We start from the raw sequence: 14,414 nt of genomic DNA on the forward strand, positions 1-14,414 counted from the left end.
ATGGTGAATCCACACTGATCTACCACATATAACACAACAAACAACGAGGAGCAACTAACAAAGAATTATAATTGGATCTTCTTCATATGGCTATGACAACACCATGACTGATAAATAACTCATTCACTACAACATCACTACTGGTTTAAAATTAAGAATAGCCTAACTGTACTGTTGATTTTATATGTGCATTTCTTTTTAGGTATTTGTTTATTGTTACTGATAGATATGTGATGTGATATGTTAGTATAAGCTAATAATATTTACTTATCTAAGTGGTGAATATAGATATATCTTGAATTCTTAATATTTTAACTGGGTTATACGAACAGTGATAAATAGGTGCTAAAAAGAAATAAAATTAAATAGGACAAATCAAGGACCTAAACTATAATAGCTATTAATGGACTATTAAATAAAATTAAATAGGCTAGAATATTTAATTAAATTGATTGAATTAAAATTGAGTAAAATTAAACCAATGTTGTATAAAGCATTTTAATGGAGAATCAAGAGGATGTAATGAATCAGTTGTTTTTACCATCAGAGCTCGACTTACATAATTCTGGTGATACAGCATTTTTAGGGTGGTTGTTCTCCATAACTACTAAAACACAGAATGAGGAACAGGAAGTATCCTTGATTGATAAGATAGAGTTGTCAAAGAGGAGTAATGAAATAATTTATAGAAGTGAGACAAGTGTGTAAATTAGTCCCCATAGTAATAACAAAGTAGGGATGAACCTCTTATCGATTTTATGAGATTTATGATAAAAAGCCTAAGTGAGGATATGACTAAAAATAGTGAGGAATTAAAGACGGATTTAAATTTAAAAAATTGTCAAAAATAGTGAGGAATTAAAAGAAATTAAAGAAGGTTTTAATAAAATTAGTAAGGAATCAAATAATAAAATGAATAACATCAATGAAAACCTAAAAAGAGAAAGACATAAAAGCAATGAACAACTAAAGCAGAACATAGACCAAATGAGAGAGGAGTGTTGTGAAAAAATAACAGAGATGAAAAAGGAAAAAAGGAGGACTTGAAGAAGATGAAAGAGGGGTTCTAGCTGAGTTAGCTGAACAGGTAGAAACTAATAAAAATGAAAGGAACAAACTTAAAAGTCAAGTTAAGGGTTAAATTACAACAGAGATTAGAAAAAAAGGGAGAGGATATGAAGGAGATAGAAAAAAGATTTGTACAGGTAGAAGATGGTCACAAGAAATTAAACCACAGATTTGAAAAGTTAAATAAGAAAATTAAAGCAAGGATTGAGGATCTGAATAACAAAGTAAATGAGGATAGAGAAAATAGGTCAGTGGCAAGCTGTAGTCTGCAGGAAATGGAAGAAATAAGCAATAAAGTTAAACAATCTTTGAAGAAGAAAATGGATGGAAATAAGAATATGGTGGATATTGAGAAAAAAAAGGATGATAGGCCTATTTTGTTCAAAGTAGAGAATGATAATTCATTGGAGATAGGAGAAAATATAAACATGGTAAGGAGAGAATAAACAGATCTACAGACATGGTGACCAACAAGTGAGGCTAAATAAATTAACACAGAATCCACACTGATGACACATATGACGAAACAACGAGGGGCAATTAACAATGAATTATAGAACAGATCTTCTTCAACTTTTGTTTGTTTCTACTTGAACTGTAATATGCCTAAAGTTTGGCCTGTACCGCTTCAAATATTATGATAAATTTCTAATACCAATTGTATTAATAGTATTTTACTATTCATTTTAAATGTAAATATTATTTTTTCTGCCTTGAGACTAAACAGTAACTTGTAAAATGTAATCATAATTACTATATCATTTTTATTTTATCACTTTGAAATTAATTATTGATTTATAAGTAAACTTAGCCTGCTTTATTAAAAATATAACAGTAGAGAAAAGCTGGAAAAAAAATTATATTGAATTACATTAAATTGTTATGAAATTATCTTATATCTTAACATTTACAGCCATGATTTTGCCAATTTTGGGCTGTGCACTGCATTGCATTTTTGATAAGGTTAATGGGTTTTACAATGCAAAACACTCAATTCTCATGGTTGCTGGTCTGGAGTAGTGTTTCTTAACTAATTTAGATTTCCCAGTTTTCCCTTATATAGCCATTTTCTTCAGGAGTGAGTATGTAGCTAACAATACAATACAATGGTGGTCAAAGTGACTGGAAAGTAGCTCTAAGTGTATGTTTGCTTGCAGAGAAAGTGACAATGTGATAGCCAAGCTCAGTCTTGAGCTGGACGAAGCCAAGCTGGAGCGAGGCCGGTCTCTGGAGGACTCCCAGGAGTCTGTGGTGCAAGTCCTTAACGAGACGGTGATCAGTGGCAAGGTCGGATCTCTTACTCTGGATCCTCAATACCTGAAGGTGGACCCTGTTGAGAGTGAGTATTACTTCATACTCATAATGGGTATGGTAGCATTTTATTTTAACATTTTCATTGTTTAAAACCTAAGCAGCCCTTTCATTTTAAATTTAAATGTTGACTCATCTATAATAAACTTCCAAGTGGTTTTCAATGAAATTAAGAGATTGAAATGTACATTTTTTGAAATATGATAGATCTCTAATGACAATAAAAACTGTTCACTCTACTGTTTTTAAAATCCAACGTTATTGTATATAGTATTTTTTAATAAAAGTATTACATTTTTTTAATTGCTATGAACAAGTAGCAAAGTCTTCAAGTCTTCAGTATTGATTCCGTAACTAACAGGTGTTGAATAGTAAACTCTTAAAATAGAAGATCCAAATATCTACTGAGCACCTGTTAAAATAAATCAGTTTGTTTTTTCAGTTATCTTAGATGAGTTTTTTTGTTACAGTCACAACAAATCTGATTGATGATGAACCATCTGAAAGTCAAACTCTGCTTCTGTCTGCGACCAAGCTATGGATTGTGATTGGTTGCATCATTGCTCTGGTGGCCGTAGCCATTGTACAGGCAGGCTGCACTATCTACCGCACCATGAAACATCCTAGCCCTAACAATAAGGTACAGTCTTCTATCATTTCCATTTTCCAACGTATGTAAGACTTGCTTTTGCTATGGTGCACGTAGATGGCCTTCTATTTGTCTGTCAATTTTTTACTTTTTTACTTTTCTACATTATATAACACTGCATTAAAATGTTCACACCAATAAAAAAATGACTACACGGCATGAAGATGACAAATTCTTATAAAGATTAATGATAGAGTCAAATTAATTAGCATTAAAAACATACAAAAGGCAAGATTTTAATTTAAATTCTTAATACGCCATGTACTTTGATTAACTTGTAATGTATATGTGAGAATCATAGTCATAAAATGGATAAGCACCTCCTCAGATGTCTGCAATTGTAGAATTGTGTGTAGGCAATTTACTTGTATGTAGGCATAGAGTTTTTTTAATTCCAGCTTGTTTGTATTAGTTACTGATCTCCTGTACAATCTGTGTTTCTGACAAATAATACCTCCTCTAACTTCGTTTGATGACACAAAAAAATTCAATGTTTTAAAATTTATTTCTTGGACAAATTTTGAAAGTAAGACAAAGGATACTCAAAATAGTGCTTCCCAGAATTCTGAAAAACATTTTTTTTATCAACCCATATAGATGAATTTTGATGTCTGATTATCACCATGTTTCAACATGGTTTAACATGTGTCTCGGTCAGCTAACTCATCACAATGCAGTGGTTTCGAGTGATTGTGAACACCCTTTTATGTGTAGTGTTTTCCTCTGCAATCTATTAGCGACAGCTGGAATTAAGAATAAATATGGTTTAAAATGTTTTTATAACTTGTAATTTCTTAAAACTTTGTTTTCTTAAGTAAAAATTTAAGAAAAATGTAATTAAAAATGCGTACAATTTTGATTTTTTAAATGAAAATAACATTGGACAATTTTTCATTTATTGATAACGTTTGTGCTTTTAGACAATTTTAAGTTTGCTCATGTAAATATAATACCAAATTTATTAATGATATTAGGACTATGTTTTAAAACATTATTTATAAAATATTTAGCACTAAACAACATTAAAGTGTATAAAAAGGCAAAAGTAAAAGTCCTCTTTATTGGGAGTAATGTAGTATTTTAATTATTTCTCCTGCAGTTGTTCGTAATTCTTAAAGTTGCGTGTTTGTACAGGATCAAGTTATATATTTTGCCTACACCACATATTCGTGTTTCATAAAATTGTGTTTGTAATATAAGCCTATATTATGTGTTTTTAATTGTGCTCTTAAAGTTTCTTTTAAGTTGCACAGCGTTACATTAGCAACACATCCCTTCCATTTAATGACAATAAAAAAAAAGTAATTGGTACCGAGAACATTTTTTATAAATTGATTTTTTTAACAGAATCAGTATTTGGAGTCTCTATAAATATATATATATATATATATGATTAATCTACAAAAATGCTTAAAATATCTCAGAATAACTTCTTGTTACTACCAACTTTTAAAACTATTTCTAGTTTTGGCGTTTGCAAAAATTATATGGTTTAAATACATTTTGGATCATTCAAATGTAATCAAAATCCTCAAGGATTGAGGATTTGAGTAATCAAATTTAAAGAATTACGTCCTTAAGTGTACTGAAAAATTTGATTTAAAATAATTTTCCTCATCATAAATTAATAAATATATCCTTAAAGCCTACAACTAAAATACAGTTCTTTATAAATTCGTTAAAAAATAATAAAATCAACAAACTAACCTTCTTGCACATCCAGCAAGTATAAGCATGAATTATGGAACTTCCAGAACTACCCTAATGACATAGCTTTGGTTAATACGGCCTCGCACACTTTCCGCAAGTTAACTGGTGTTTGTAATGGATATAGCGCGTGTATGCGATACCGGTGGGGGCTACCTACCCCGCTCCAGCCCCTGCCCACCCCCATCACCACCACCCTGCCTCATCATGGACTCGTACGCAGAGACCCTGGTAATGGTGAGTCGGCTTCCTTCTGGGTCTGTCTCAGCATCTCACCTGCGCACACTCACTTATTCTTCTTTCTCACTTATTAACCTCATTCTGTATTCATCTAAGTGAATTAATATTGAATTGTCACCAGCATCAATATTTAATGTAGAACTTTTATTCAATCAAAGGTCTATGACAGGCATTCATCGCCATTACAGTATTGCTGAGGAAATTTGAACATAGGTGTTATAAATTGCAATCATTTCTGTATTAGGTACTGTAATTGTTGTTGAGGATCAAGATACCTATTTAAAGAATATTAACTCAAATATATAATAGAATTTTTGAGAAAACCCATTGTAAAAAACTGCTCTAGTATATCTTTCAATACTATAATAGCCTTTAAGAATGTCAATTATTTTTTCACTACCATATTTTAAAATTTTAACATGCTTTGTCACATATTTAGAAATAAGTCAGACACATACACACACAACATTTATCCATTTAAAAATATTGTTGGTTTTCATATAGTTATTCTAAATGCCTTTTAAATAAAAACAAATGCTGTTTACGTTTTGGAATAAGTGTAATTAATATTTTTATTGTAATTGTTTTCCGTTTGGGATTATGCTATGAACATTATCTATGCTAAGAACTTTATTATTTTTACTTTAACCCATTGGACAACTTGCCCGAGCGTCACTCGTTGCGGCTAGGCAGGACTGAATAATCTTGCCTGAGCGACACTCATGCTCTTTTTAGACGCTAACAATCACGTATTTGTTTGTTTTGCTGCTAGATCGCAATTTTGTGCCCTCGTGCATCCTTATAAGCAATTATTCTGTTTCGATTTGTTATGTTTGCATACTGGAACCACAACTAATAGCTTGTTTTATTATTGTTTACATTTTGCCATATGCTCAATTTTCGTCTCTTCAATGTTCTACTTACATTCTATGTATCGTGTTCTCAATGTTTAGTGTTTAACTGTTTATAGTTGTTGAATGTTTTTTTTCTTCTGCTACTCCATGAAAGAAGACAATTTGCATATTTCAGAAGTAGACAGATACTTGGACAGTGACATTGAAATATCAAAGATACTAAAGACTGACACAGGAGGGAATTATAAAAAGTAAATGAATGGTCATTGTATGTAATGTAAATAGTTTATTTTCATTAACATCTTAATAATAACAATTGAATGTAACAAACAGTTTTATCTTATCTCCCAGACAACTAATTCAGGAGATTGTAATAATATTATAAAAACATGTTTGATTCTTTTATTATTATATTTTTAATAAAGTAATCCAATAAAAACTCCATGTAAAAAAACATTGTGCTGTTTTGAATAAAAAATTATAGAAACAGATAAACAAAAAAGTAATAAAATATTGACAGTTGTTTTTCATTTTTGTTTGCTTACTAAACAAATTTTTAAATACAGTATATACTTAAAAAAATTAAATAAAAATTTATTTGGAGAAAGTAACACTATTGTAGAGCAAATAAAATAAAATAAAATAAAATAAAGTGCAGGCAGTTGCCTGAACCTGAACCACAATTTTATAAAATGTGTAACTTATCATTGTAAACTTCAAGTACAGCAAAGTGTGTGCATACTTATATGTTATAAGACAAAGGCACATGTCACTTAGTAATAATTTTATAGTTGTGTGAGTGCTTTTTCATTGATACATTCAAGACAGAGCCCCTCTGCATGGGGTTCAGAAACGGACTAGGATCAATTTTTAAAAATCATTTTCGACTCACTCATGATTCATCCATCCATTAAGCCTCCTTGATAATTAGCGCCTAAATCATGTATGCAATATGAAACAAGTATTTATGTATTATAGATAATTAGTGTTTTTATACAGGGTGATTCATGAAGTTCTACCCCCACTTCTACAGCACATTGTACTAGTAAAAATAATGAAAAAATGTTATATAAACATAGGTTCGAAAACGCTTCGTTAGCGAGTTACAGCTAGCGAAAGATTTCGCCTGAATTCCTGGGTAAAGAGTAAAATAAAGCCATACTGAACTTTTGGAAAGGTTAATTAAGTAAGAAATATTGTGGATTCTTATGTATTTTTACCTGATAAAGCTAATAAAATAGGTTTCAGAACTGTACCTGTAGTAGTTTTTGAGGGATTCAGGGTTAAATGCAAAAAATTGGGGCACGAAACAATGTTTTTTTTAAGTTTGATGTACAATAACTTTGTTAAATTGGTAATAAATACATAAAATCAACAAACATTAATTGTAGAGAATTTAATTCTGAGAAAATTGATATAATCAAAGTCTAAAATAAAACAGAAATAAGTACCAAAAAATCGATTTTATTCAGTATAATACATTACTAGCTGTAAAGAAATACCGTACAGTATTTAGTTAAAATAAAACAAAAACAAAATGTTTGTTCCTTAATGATGAGATAAATTGAGAAAACAAGATTAACTGTTAAATAAATTTGTTTGTAAATAAAAATATCATGTTTTATTACGTTGTATTTTTTTCTTAATAAAAATTTACATCAAATGTTCGAAAATAAATGAAGCAAACATTTTCCCATTATTGTTTACTAATCATCAAAATGCAGTTTTTTGTTTTATTAATTTCTAAGTTGGTAACGCACGAATAACAGCTGATCAACAATGGTATTTTGTACTGTTACGTTAGAACTGTGTATTAGTCGTGTTTTGCAAGCTACAGCAGGAGATTGAGTTCTGTGAATCGTGTTATTAAATGCAATTTTTCTGTGAGTTATAATTCGATTGTTTATTCAGCGAAAAAATGCCTTACTTATTTACATCAGAGGAATACGCTGATATGGTTTTTATTTTGGTTACTGTAATGGTAATGCTAGAGCTGCTGTAGAAGAATATGAACTACGTTACCCTAATAGGAGGATTCCAGATACCAAAACAATTTCAGGAACTTTTCGTACTCTTCGGGAAACAGGATCACTACCAAGTACTAGAACCAATTATGAACGAGCTGTCCAACTTGATGATGATATTGTTATTAATGCTGTTCATCGCAGTCCAGGTGTAAGTACACGACGTATTTCTAGGCGGATAGGAGTTTCGCAGTCAACGGTGTGGAGGTCACTTAATCGAAACAAATTTTATCCGTTTCATAAACAAAAGGTTCGACATCTACAGCTAGGGGATGGTCCGCTTCGCTTGGAGTTTTGCAACTTTTTGAATATTAATAATCAACTCTACAAGCGTATTTTGTTTACGGATGAGGCACAATTCACTCTGGATGGTGTCAATAACTTGCACAATGAACACTCATGGGCAGAAGAAAATCCACATGAGGTAGTGGAACAGAACTTTCAACACCGATTTAGCGTCAATGTCTGGTGTGGCCTTTTGCACAATCGGCTGATTGGACCTTTCATATTACCTGGACGCCTAAATGCTGAGTTCTATTTGCATTTCCTTCAAGAAGAGTTGCCGCAGCTGTTAGAGAATGTTCCTTTACATTTCAGACAAAATTTGTACTTCCAGCATGACGGAGCACCTCCCCACTTTTCACGTGCCGTTTCTGCTTACTTAAATCATCAATTTCCTGGACACTGGATTGGTCGTGGAGGGCCTCACCCTTGGCCACCAAGATCACCAGATCTATCTCTATTGGATTATTGCATCTGGGGATGGATGAAAGACATTGTATACAAGACAAAAGTGAATTCTCGTGATGAATTAATTGCCCGTATTATGGATTCGGCTGTGCAGATACAGGGAAGTCCTGAAAAATTAAGAAACGCAACAAAAGCAATACACAAACGTGCTGCAAAATGTATTGATAATGATGGCCTCATTTTCGAACATCTATTATAAAAAGTTGCGTACGGTTGGCCCAACCTGATTAATTTTGCTTAAAACTAGTAATGTATTATACTGAATAAAATCGATTTTTTGGTACTTATTTCTGTTTTATTTTAGACTTTGATTATATCAATTTTCTCAGAATTAAATTCTCTACAATTAATGTTAGTTGATTTTATGTATTTATTACCAATTAACAAAGTTATTGTACATCAAACTTAAAAAAACATTGTTTCGTGTCCCAATTTTTTGCATTTAACCCTGAATCCCTCAAAAATTACTACAGGTACAGTTCTGAAACCTATTTTATTAGCTTTATCAGGTAAAAATACATAAGAATCCACAATATTTCTTACTTAATTAACCTTTCCAAAAGTTCAGTATGGCTTTATTTTACTCTTTACCCAGGAATTCAGGCGAAATCTTTCGCTAGCTGTAACTCGCTAACGAAGCGTTTTCGGACCTATGTTTATATAACATTTTTTCATTATTTTTACTAGTACAATGTGCTGTAGAAGTGGGGGTAGAACTTCATGAATCACCCTGTATTGCAGGAAAAACGGATGATTCAAAATTAAGTGAATAGTATAAAACTAATATGGACATAAATATAAACATTTCATTTTTAACTTTGTATATTTTTTCTGAATTTTTCATTGAAGTATCTACATTATTGAAATTAACATTTTTGAACTTCAAATTATTATTCAATGACAGCCACAGTTACTTCGGAACAATTGCACAAAACATTGATATTTATAAATAAGCTCTATCATCTTTCCTGCAAACATTCAGAGAAGACCCGCCATACATAGTCAGCTACCTCTTCCTCAAAGAACTTAACCCCTAAAATGAAACCGTTCTAAACCCAAATATACCTACAGATGTATTTTATAAATTTTGAATCAATGTCAGTCCTTGGTGGTAGCTAGGAGTGTGTGTGGTGAGTTCACTCATGTGCTGAACATACCTTCACAAGGGTTTAATCATGTGATTAATAGTACTTACACTATTCAACTGGTTACTTTCTGTCTTTTTTTTTAAATAAAAATGAGTAGGATTTATAAACAGAATACAACCTTGTTATTTGACTTAATCTGGTTAATCACACCCCAGGGCCTTATCCAGAGGAGAAATGAATTCTTCCAAGAAAATTTGAAATACTTTTCTTTAGTTCGTATAAAATAAAAAGAGTATATCAACCTTTTTAACCTTATTTTGCCCATTCTCCAAAATCTATAAATTTGCGCAGGGAACTTAAGAACCCTATGGAAGAGAGTTGTTACCGTACAAAATGAACAGTGCCAATAAAAAAAGTTGAACTGGGTTGAAGAATAATAGGATATAAAACCTGTAACGTATGTGCATGTTCTGCTGTTAATAACATTTACCAGTTCGTAGTTTATTTTCATAATTAATAATACAAATTAACAACACATACTATATATTTGATACTGATTATGTAAATATTTATGTAAACCTCCAAAATGACATTTTGGAATGCCTCTGCCACACACCTACTTTTTTGCACAACAAAACTTCAATTTGCATTTAAAATTCAATGGAGTATTAACTTTAAATATTCACTTTTATATTTGAAGTTGTTTAATTTATTCTAGTTTATATTTACATTCAAGATAGCAGAAGTACCTACATTGTATTTTATTTTCTCTCAAAGTGATTCACATCTGGCTTGTTTATACCTGTTTAGTAGAACCTAAACATGGTAGATAAAACATAAATTTTATAACTTTTATGTGAGCAATCCAGTGGATGTCCAGGAGCACAAACTGTACTGTCGAGATTCTGGAGAAACTATACAACTATTGTCTGTGTGGAGTACAGTTTTATTGTTGAAGTGGGTGGGCTCCTCAGGGCAAAGGCTTAGCGAACCGAGACCTAAGGGAGATTTCTCTGCCTGCTTGCTTTGAATGAAATAAAATGAAAAATGTCTTTATTATAGAAGCAAAGTTAGGACTCAAAAGTATCCTCTCTGTCACTTAACCGCAAATAAATTATGGGAACTGGAACACTGCTAGCTTTCCCTTCTTCCAAGGTGGCAATGGCTGAGACCATGAGTACCAAAACTCCCCTCCTATGGTAGACCATCCCACAGTATCAAGCAGGATTTAGTGTACGCTTTTAATTTGAATGCTGTGTATAAGACCTTAAAGTTTTTATAGAGCTTCCAGCTGTTTCTCCAATTAATGGTTATCTAACTCATTTGAAGTTACATTTTGATTCCAATCAAGAGATAATTATTTATAATTGATTATTCATTAAAGATTAGTTACAAAGCTGTAAACAGTTCTAATTTTTGTTTTATTTGGTACACCACACTGACTGTAAATATTTTAATTCTTTGTGGATTGAAGCACCTACAATCCCAATGTTAGTCATTTAGTACTTATGTAAAAATATCATAATAAGCTTTGTAATTTCCTAGAGACACAATATCCTCCTTTAGAATTATTTCAGTTAGCATAGTTGTAAATGTAATGAGTAAACATAAAGTTTTATTAAACAGTAATAACAATTTAGTTAATAATAACAACTATCACTAGCTAAGTATCTTTAAACCAGCCCAGTTTAAAGATGTGTTAAATATATAATTTCATTAACTGTTTTTTTTTTATATAATGTCTTGACACAACATTCACAAAAATAACTAATTGTTGCCCACTATTTATAAAGTGCCAAAAATACAATTGTTTCATTCATTATACAAGCCAAATGGTGATGATTGATAAAACGGGTTTTAATCAGACAAAATTTACGTAAGCACTTTGAGATTTGGGATTTTAAGCACTGTTTTGAGGTTTTATAATACATTTAGATTCTTTAAAGCTATTTTAAAGGCTTTTAACAATTACTTGTTTTTTTATTGTTGTTTGGTGGGTTTTTAGGACTGGTTTTTATAGGGCTGTTGGAGATTTAAACTGCAATTTAAAATAGATTTCTTTTATTTAATATTCAGAACAAAGGAAACATGCAAACCAATGAATATTGCACTGAAGTGTATGATGTTCACTCCTATGTACGGTAACTAAAATGTACAAAAATATTATACGCTTAAGATATTTTTATACATATTTTTTGTGAACAATATTTTATTTTTACTTTGACTTTCAGGATAACCTGATTCCTAACTCGGCCTGGAAAGATTACTCTGCAGCAAATACCAATTATGCCTTCGAGGCGTTTGAAGCAGAGGAGAAGCAACCAGGTTCCATCGCTCACACAAACGGTTCGTCTCGCTCGACCATGCCACTCACCTCTAAACCGATGCCTCCTCAAAATCCCAGTCATCCCCGAGAGCCCCCACATGGGTATCATGAGCGGGGGAGCCACCACTACGCAGATACACGATCCCTGCAGCGGCCCCGCTACTCCAGCCATGGACCTCCCCAGCAGGAGCGGAGCACATACTCCCTTCCCCGCCATGCCAACCAGCCGCCCCCACCACCTCATCACAATGGGTATTACACCCACCGCCCCCCTCGCCCCCACAATGATCAATTACAGCCTGATTTCTACTTTATGCCATCTCAGCGCAAATACTCAGGCGAGGTTGTTCGTGTTTATGTCGACTACAATAACCCCAGAAAATAAAAGAAATTAATGCTACCTCATGGTGTTTCACCTTATTGCAATTAAATTTGTTTCGATGTAAGTGATACTACCGTACGACATAAAAAATGGCTGAAACGGCATATTAGTTCTTGAGCAAATTTTCCAGTGAATAAATTGAAAACTTTAAGCCATTCTACATTTAATGTTTCTACAGACATCATGAAGTATGACGAGATTATGTGATTGTTATGGTATGGCAATTCGAAATACAAAACAGGACAACGAATTTGAACTGTTCATCAAACATCACGTATTTTTGTTAGGTTATGTACATACCACTACCACTCTTGATTTATAGTGAATACATTGTTCATTTATGAAATTAATCACATTTTGATATGTATAACTTAGATTTAAATCTAATGATTATGTTGTAATTTCAAATAACAACGTCTGATTTTAGAAAGTTATTAGGAAAGATTTTAAAACATAGTAATTCTATAAACATGTTAGTTATGCTGTGATCTCAGTCAAGATCCAGCCTTACTCAAGACAGTCTTATGGTGCTACATCAATGTATGTATACACACAAGTATTAATTACAGTATTATAGCTTCCTGTTTTTACTACTGACTCCATCAAATATGTTTCAATATAAGGTTTAATGCTACTTAAATCTCAATGAACAAAACAAATGGAATTTGTTATACAGCAATTTTTGTCTTCTTATTTACATTGTAAATTAACCATGAAAAAAATAATAATTTTAAAAATACATTACTCCAGAAGTCTTATTATCCAAACTGGTATTTTAACTGAAGCTGTTTTAAAGAAAATATAAGTCCTTTGGAAGAAAGTACAAAATTGTGCTGAAAATATTGTTTATGTTTATGATTTGCAGAGCCATTAACATGGCTCTACTGACTAATATTAGTTCAAGCAATAAATATTACAAGGCTAGTAATACACCTGTAGGTTGCAGCTGAGTATTGCATAATTTGATTGTATAAATAAACCATTCTTATTAATCAATATTGAGTTTTTTCAATAAGTTAAGATATTTTATCGCAATCTCTGTATTATTAAAAATTTTCCATGCCTCCTGGTAGTTCTGGGTCCTGTTTAGGTCAGTTAATTAGATTCTATTAATATTTTATCACTTTTATATTCATATAACAAGGTTCAGAAATTTAATTTCAACTTGGGAAAGTAATTTTTAAAATAAAAGTAACAAAGCATATATCATATACTGTTTTCCTGTCTATACATCTTTTTTATATTATTATTTTATTACAAATCTTTGTTAAATGAGTGTAATAATGTTTTATTTGTTAACATGAAAAATTATTTTAACACATTGTGGAAATCAAAACAACACAAAACTTGTCATTCTATTATTGTAAAGATTGTGTACAAAACAAAACTTAATAGTAAATTATCAAGTTTGCTATTTAGTTTGAAGTATTTATAATATTTTTTGGGAATTATGGTGATTTTATATGGCTTTGATTTTTATCTTTCCAATCCATAATAATACCTCAGTTTCAATTTGGAAAAACATTACTGTTATTTTTGACTGTACAAAGTACCTAATCTAGTAGCTATATAGTCAATATGAGTTAATCCTGGAGCAAATATTATTTTATACCTAAGAATTATTTTACTGTAAATAGTTAGTATGAAAGTGCCTGTTTATAGGTTGTTAAATTTGTAAATACTGCAGTATGTAATTTTAATTGAAGTGAATAAGTTTTAGGCATATACTTCAGAATATATCAAGGGCATAAATAGACTATAGAAGTTATTTAATGAAATATGTTTGTAATTTTAAAATATTTAAACAGTGTAGTTTTGATTTTTTGCAATAGCTGAAGTATTTTGTCTAAAATTTGCCAGTTCATAGCATTACCATTTTCTACATTAGTCTAACGTTTGTACATAAGCTGTAACTGTTGCTCACAGATGATGATATTATAATTTGATAATGTACAGAGCAAGTGAAAGATTGAAGTAAATATTGTTTAATATTCGTTTAAATATTATTTAATATT

At 31.2% G+C, this 14,414-nt stretch overlaps 1 protein-coding gene across 3 annotated transcripts in view; it reads left to right on the forward strand.

The window, feature by feature from the left end:
- The window catches only part of LOC124354663, a 120,613-nt gene extending 106,223 nt beyond the window's left edge, over window positions 1-14,390 (forward strand). For 2 of the 3 annotated variants that reach the window (XM_046805290.1, XM_046805291.1), the window contains 3 exons: window positions 2,226-2,407; window positions 2,850-3,019; window positions 11,923-14,390. In XM_046805290.1, the coding sequence (XP_046661246.1) occupies window positions 2,226-2,407; window positions 2,850-3,019; window positions 11,923-12,402 (832 nt within the window). In that variant the 3' untranslated portion in view covers window positions 12,403-14,390. Of the gene's footprint in view, window positions 1-2,225; window positions 2,408-2,849; window positions 3,020-4,862; window positions 4,973-11,922 lie in introns of all 3 variants that reach the window. The other variant, XM_046805292.1, reaches the window with a different exon arrangement.
- The last annotated feature ends 24 nt before the right edge of the window (window positions 14,391-14,414 follow it).

This window comes from Homalodisca vitripennis, chromosome 2 (assembly GCF_021130785.1).
Source record: "Homalodisca vitripennis isolate AUS2020 chromosome 2, UT_GWSS_2.1, whole genome shotgun sequence".
Classification (NCBI taxonomy): domain Eukaryota; kingdom Metazoa; phylum Arthropoda; class Insecta; order Hemiptera; family Cicadellidae; genus Homalodisca; species Homalodisca vitripennis.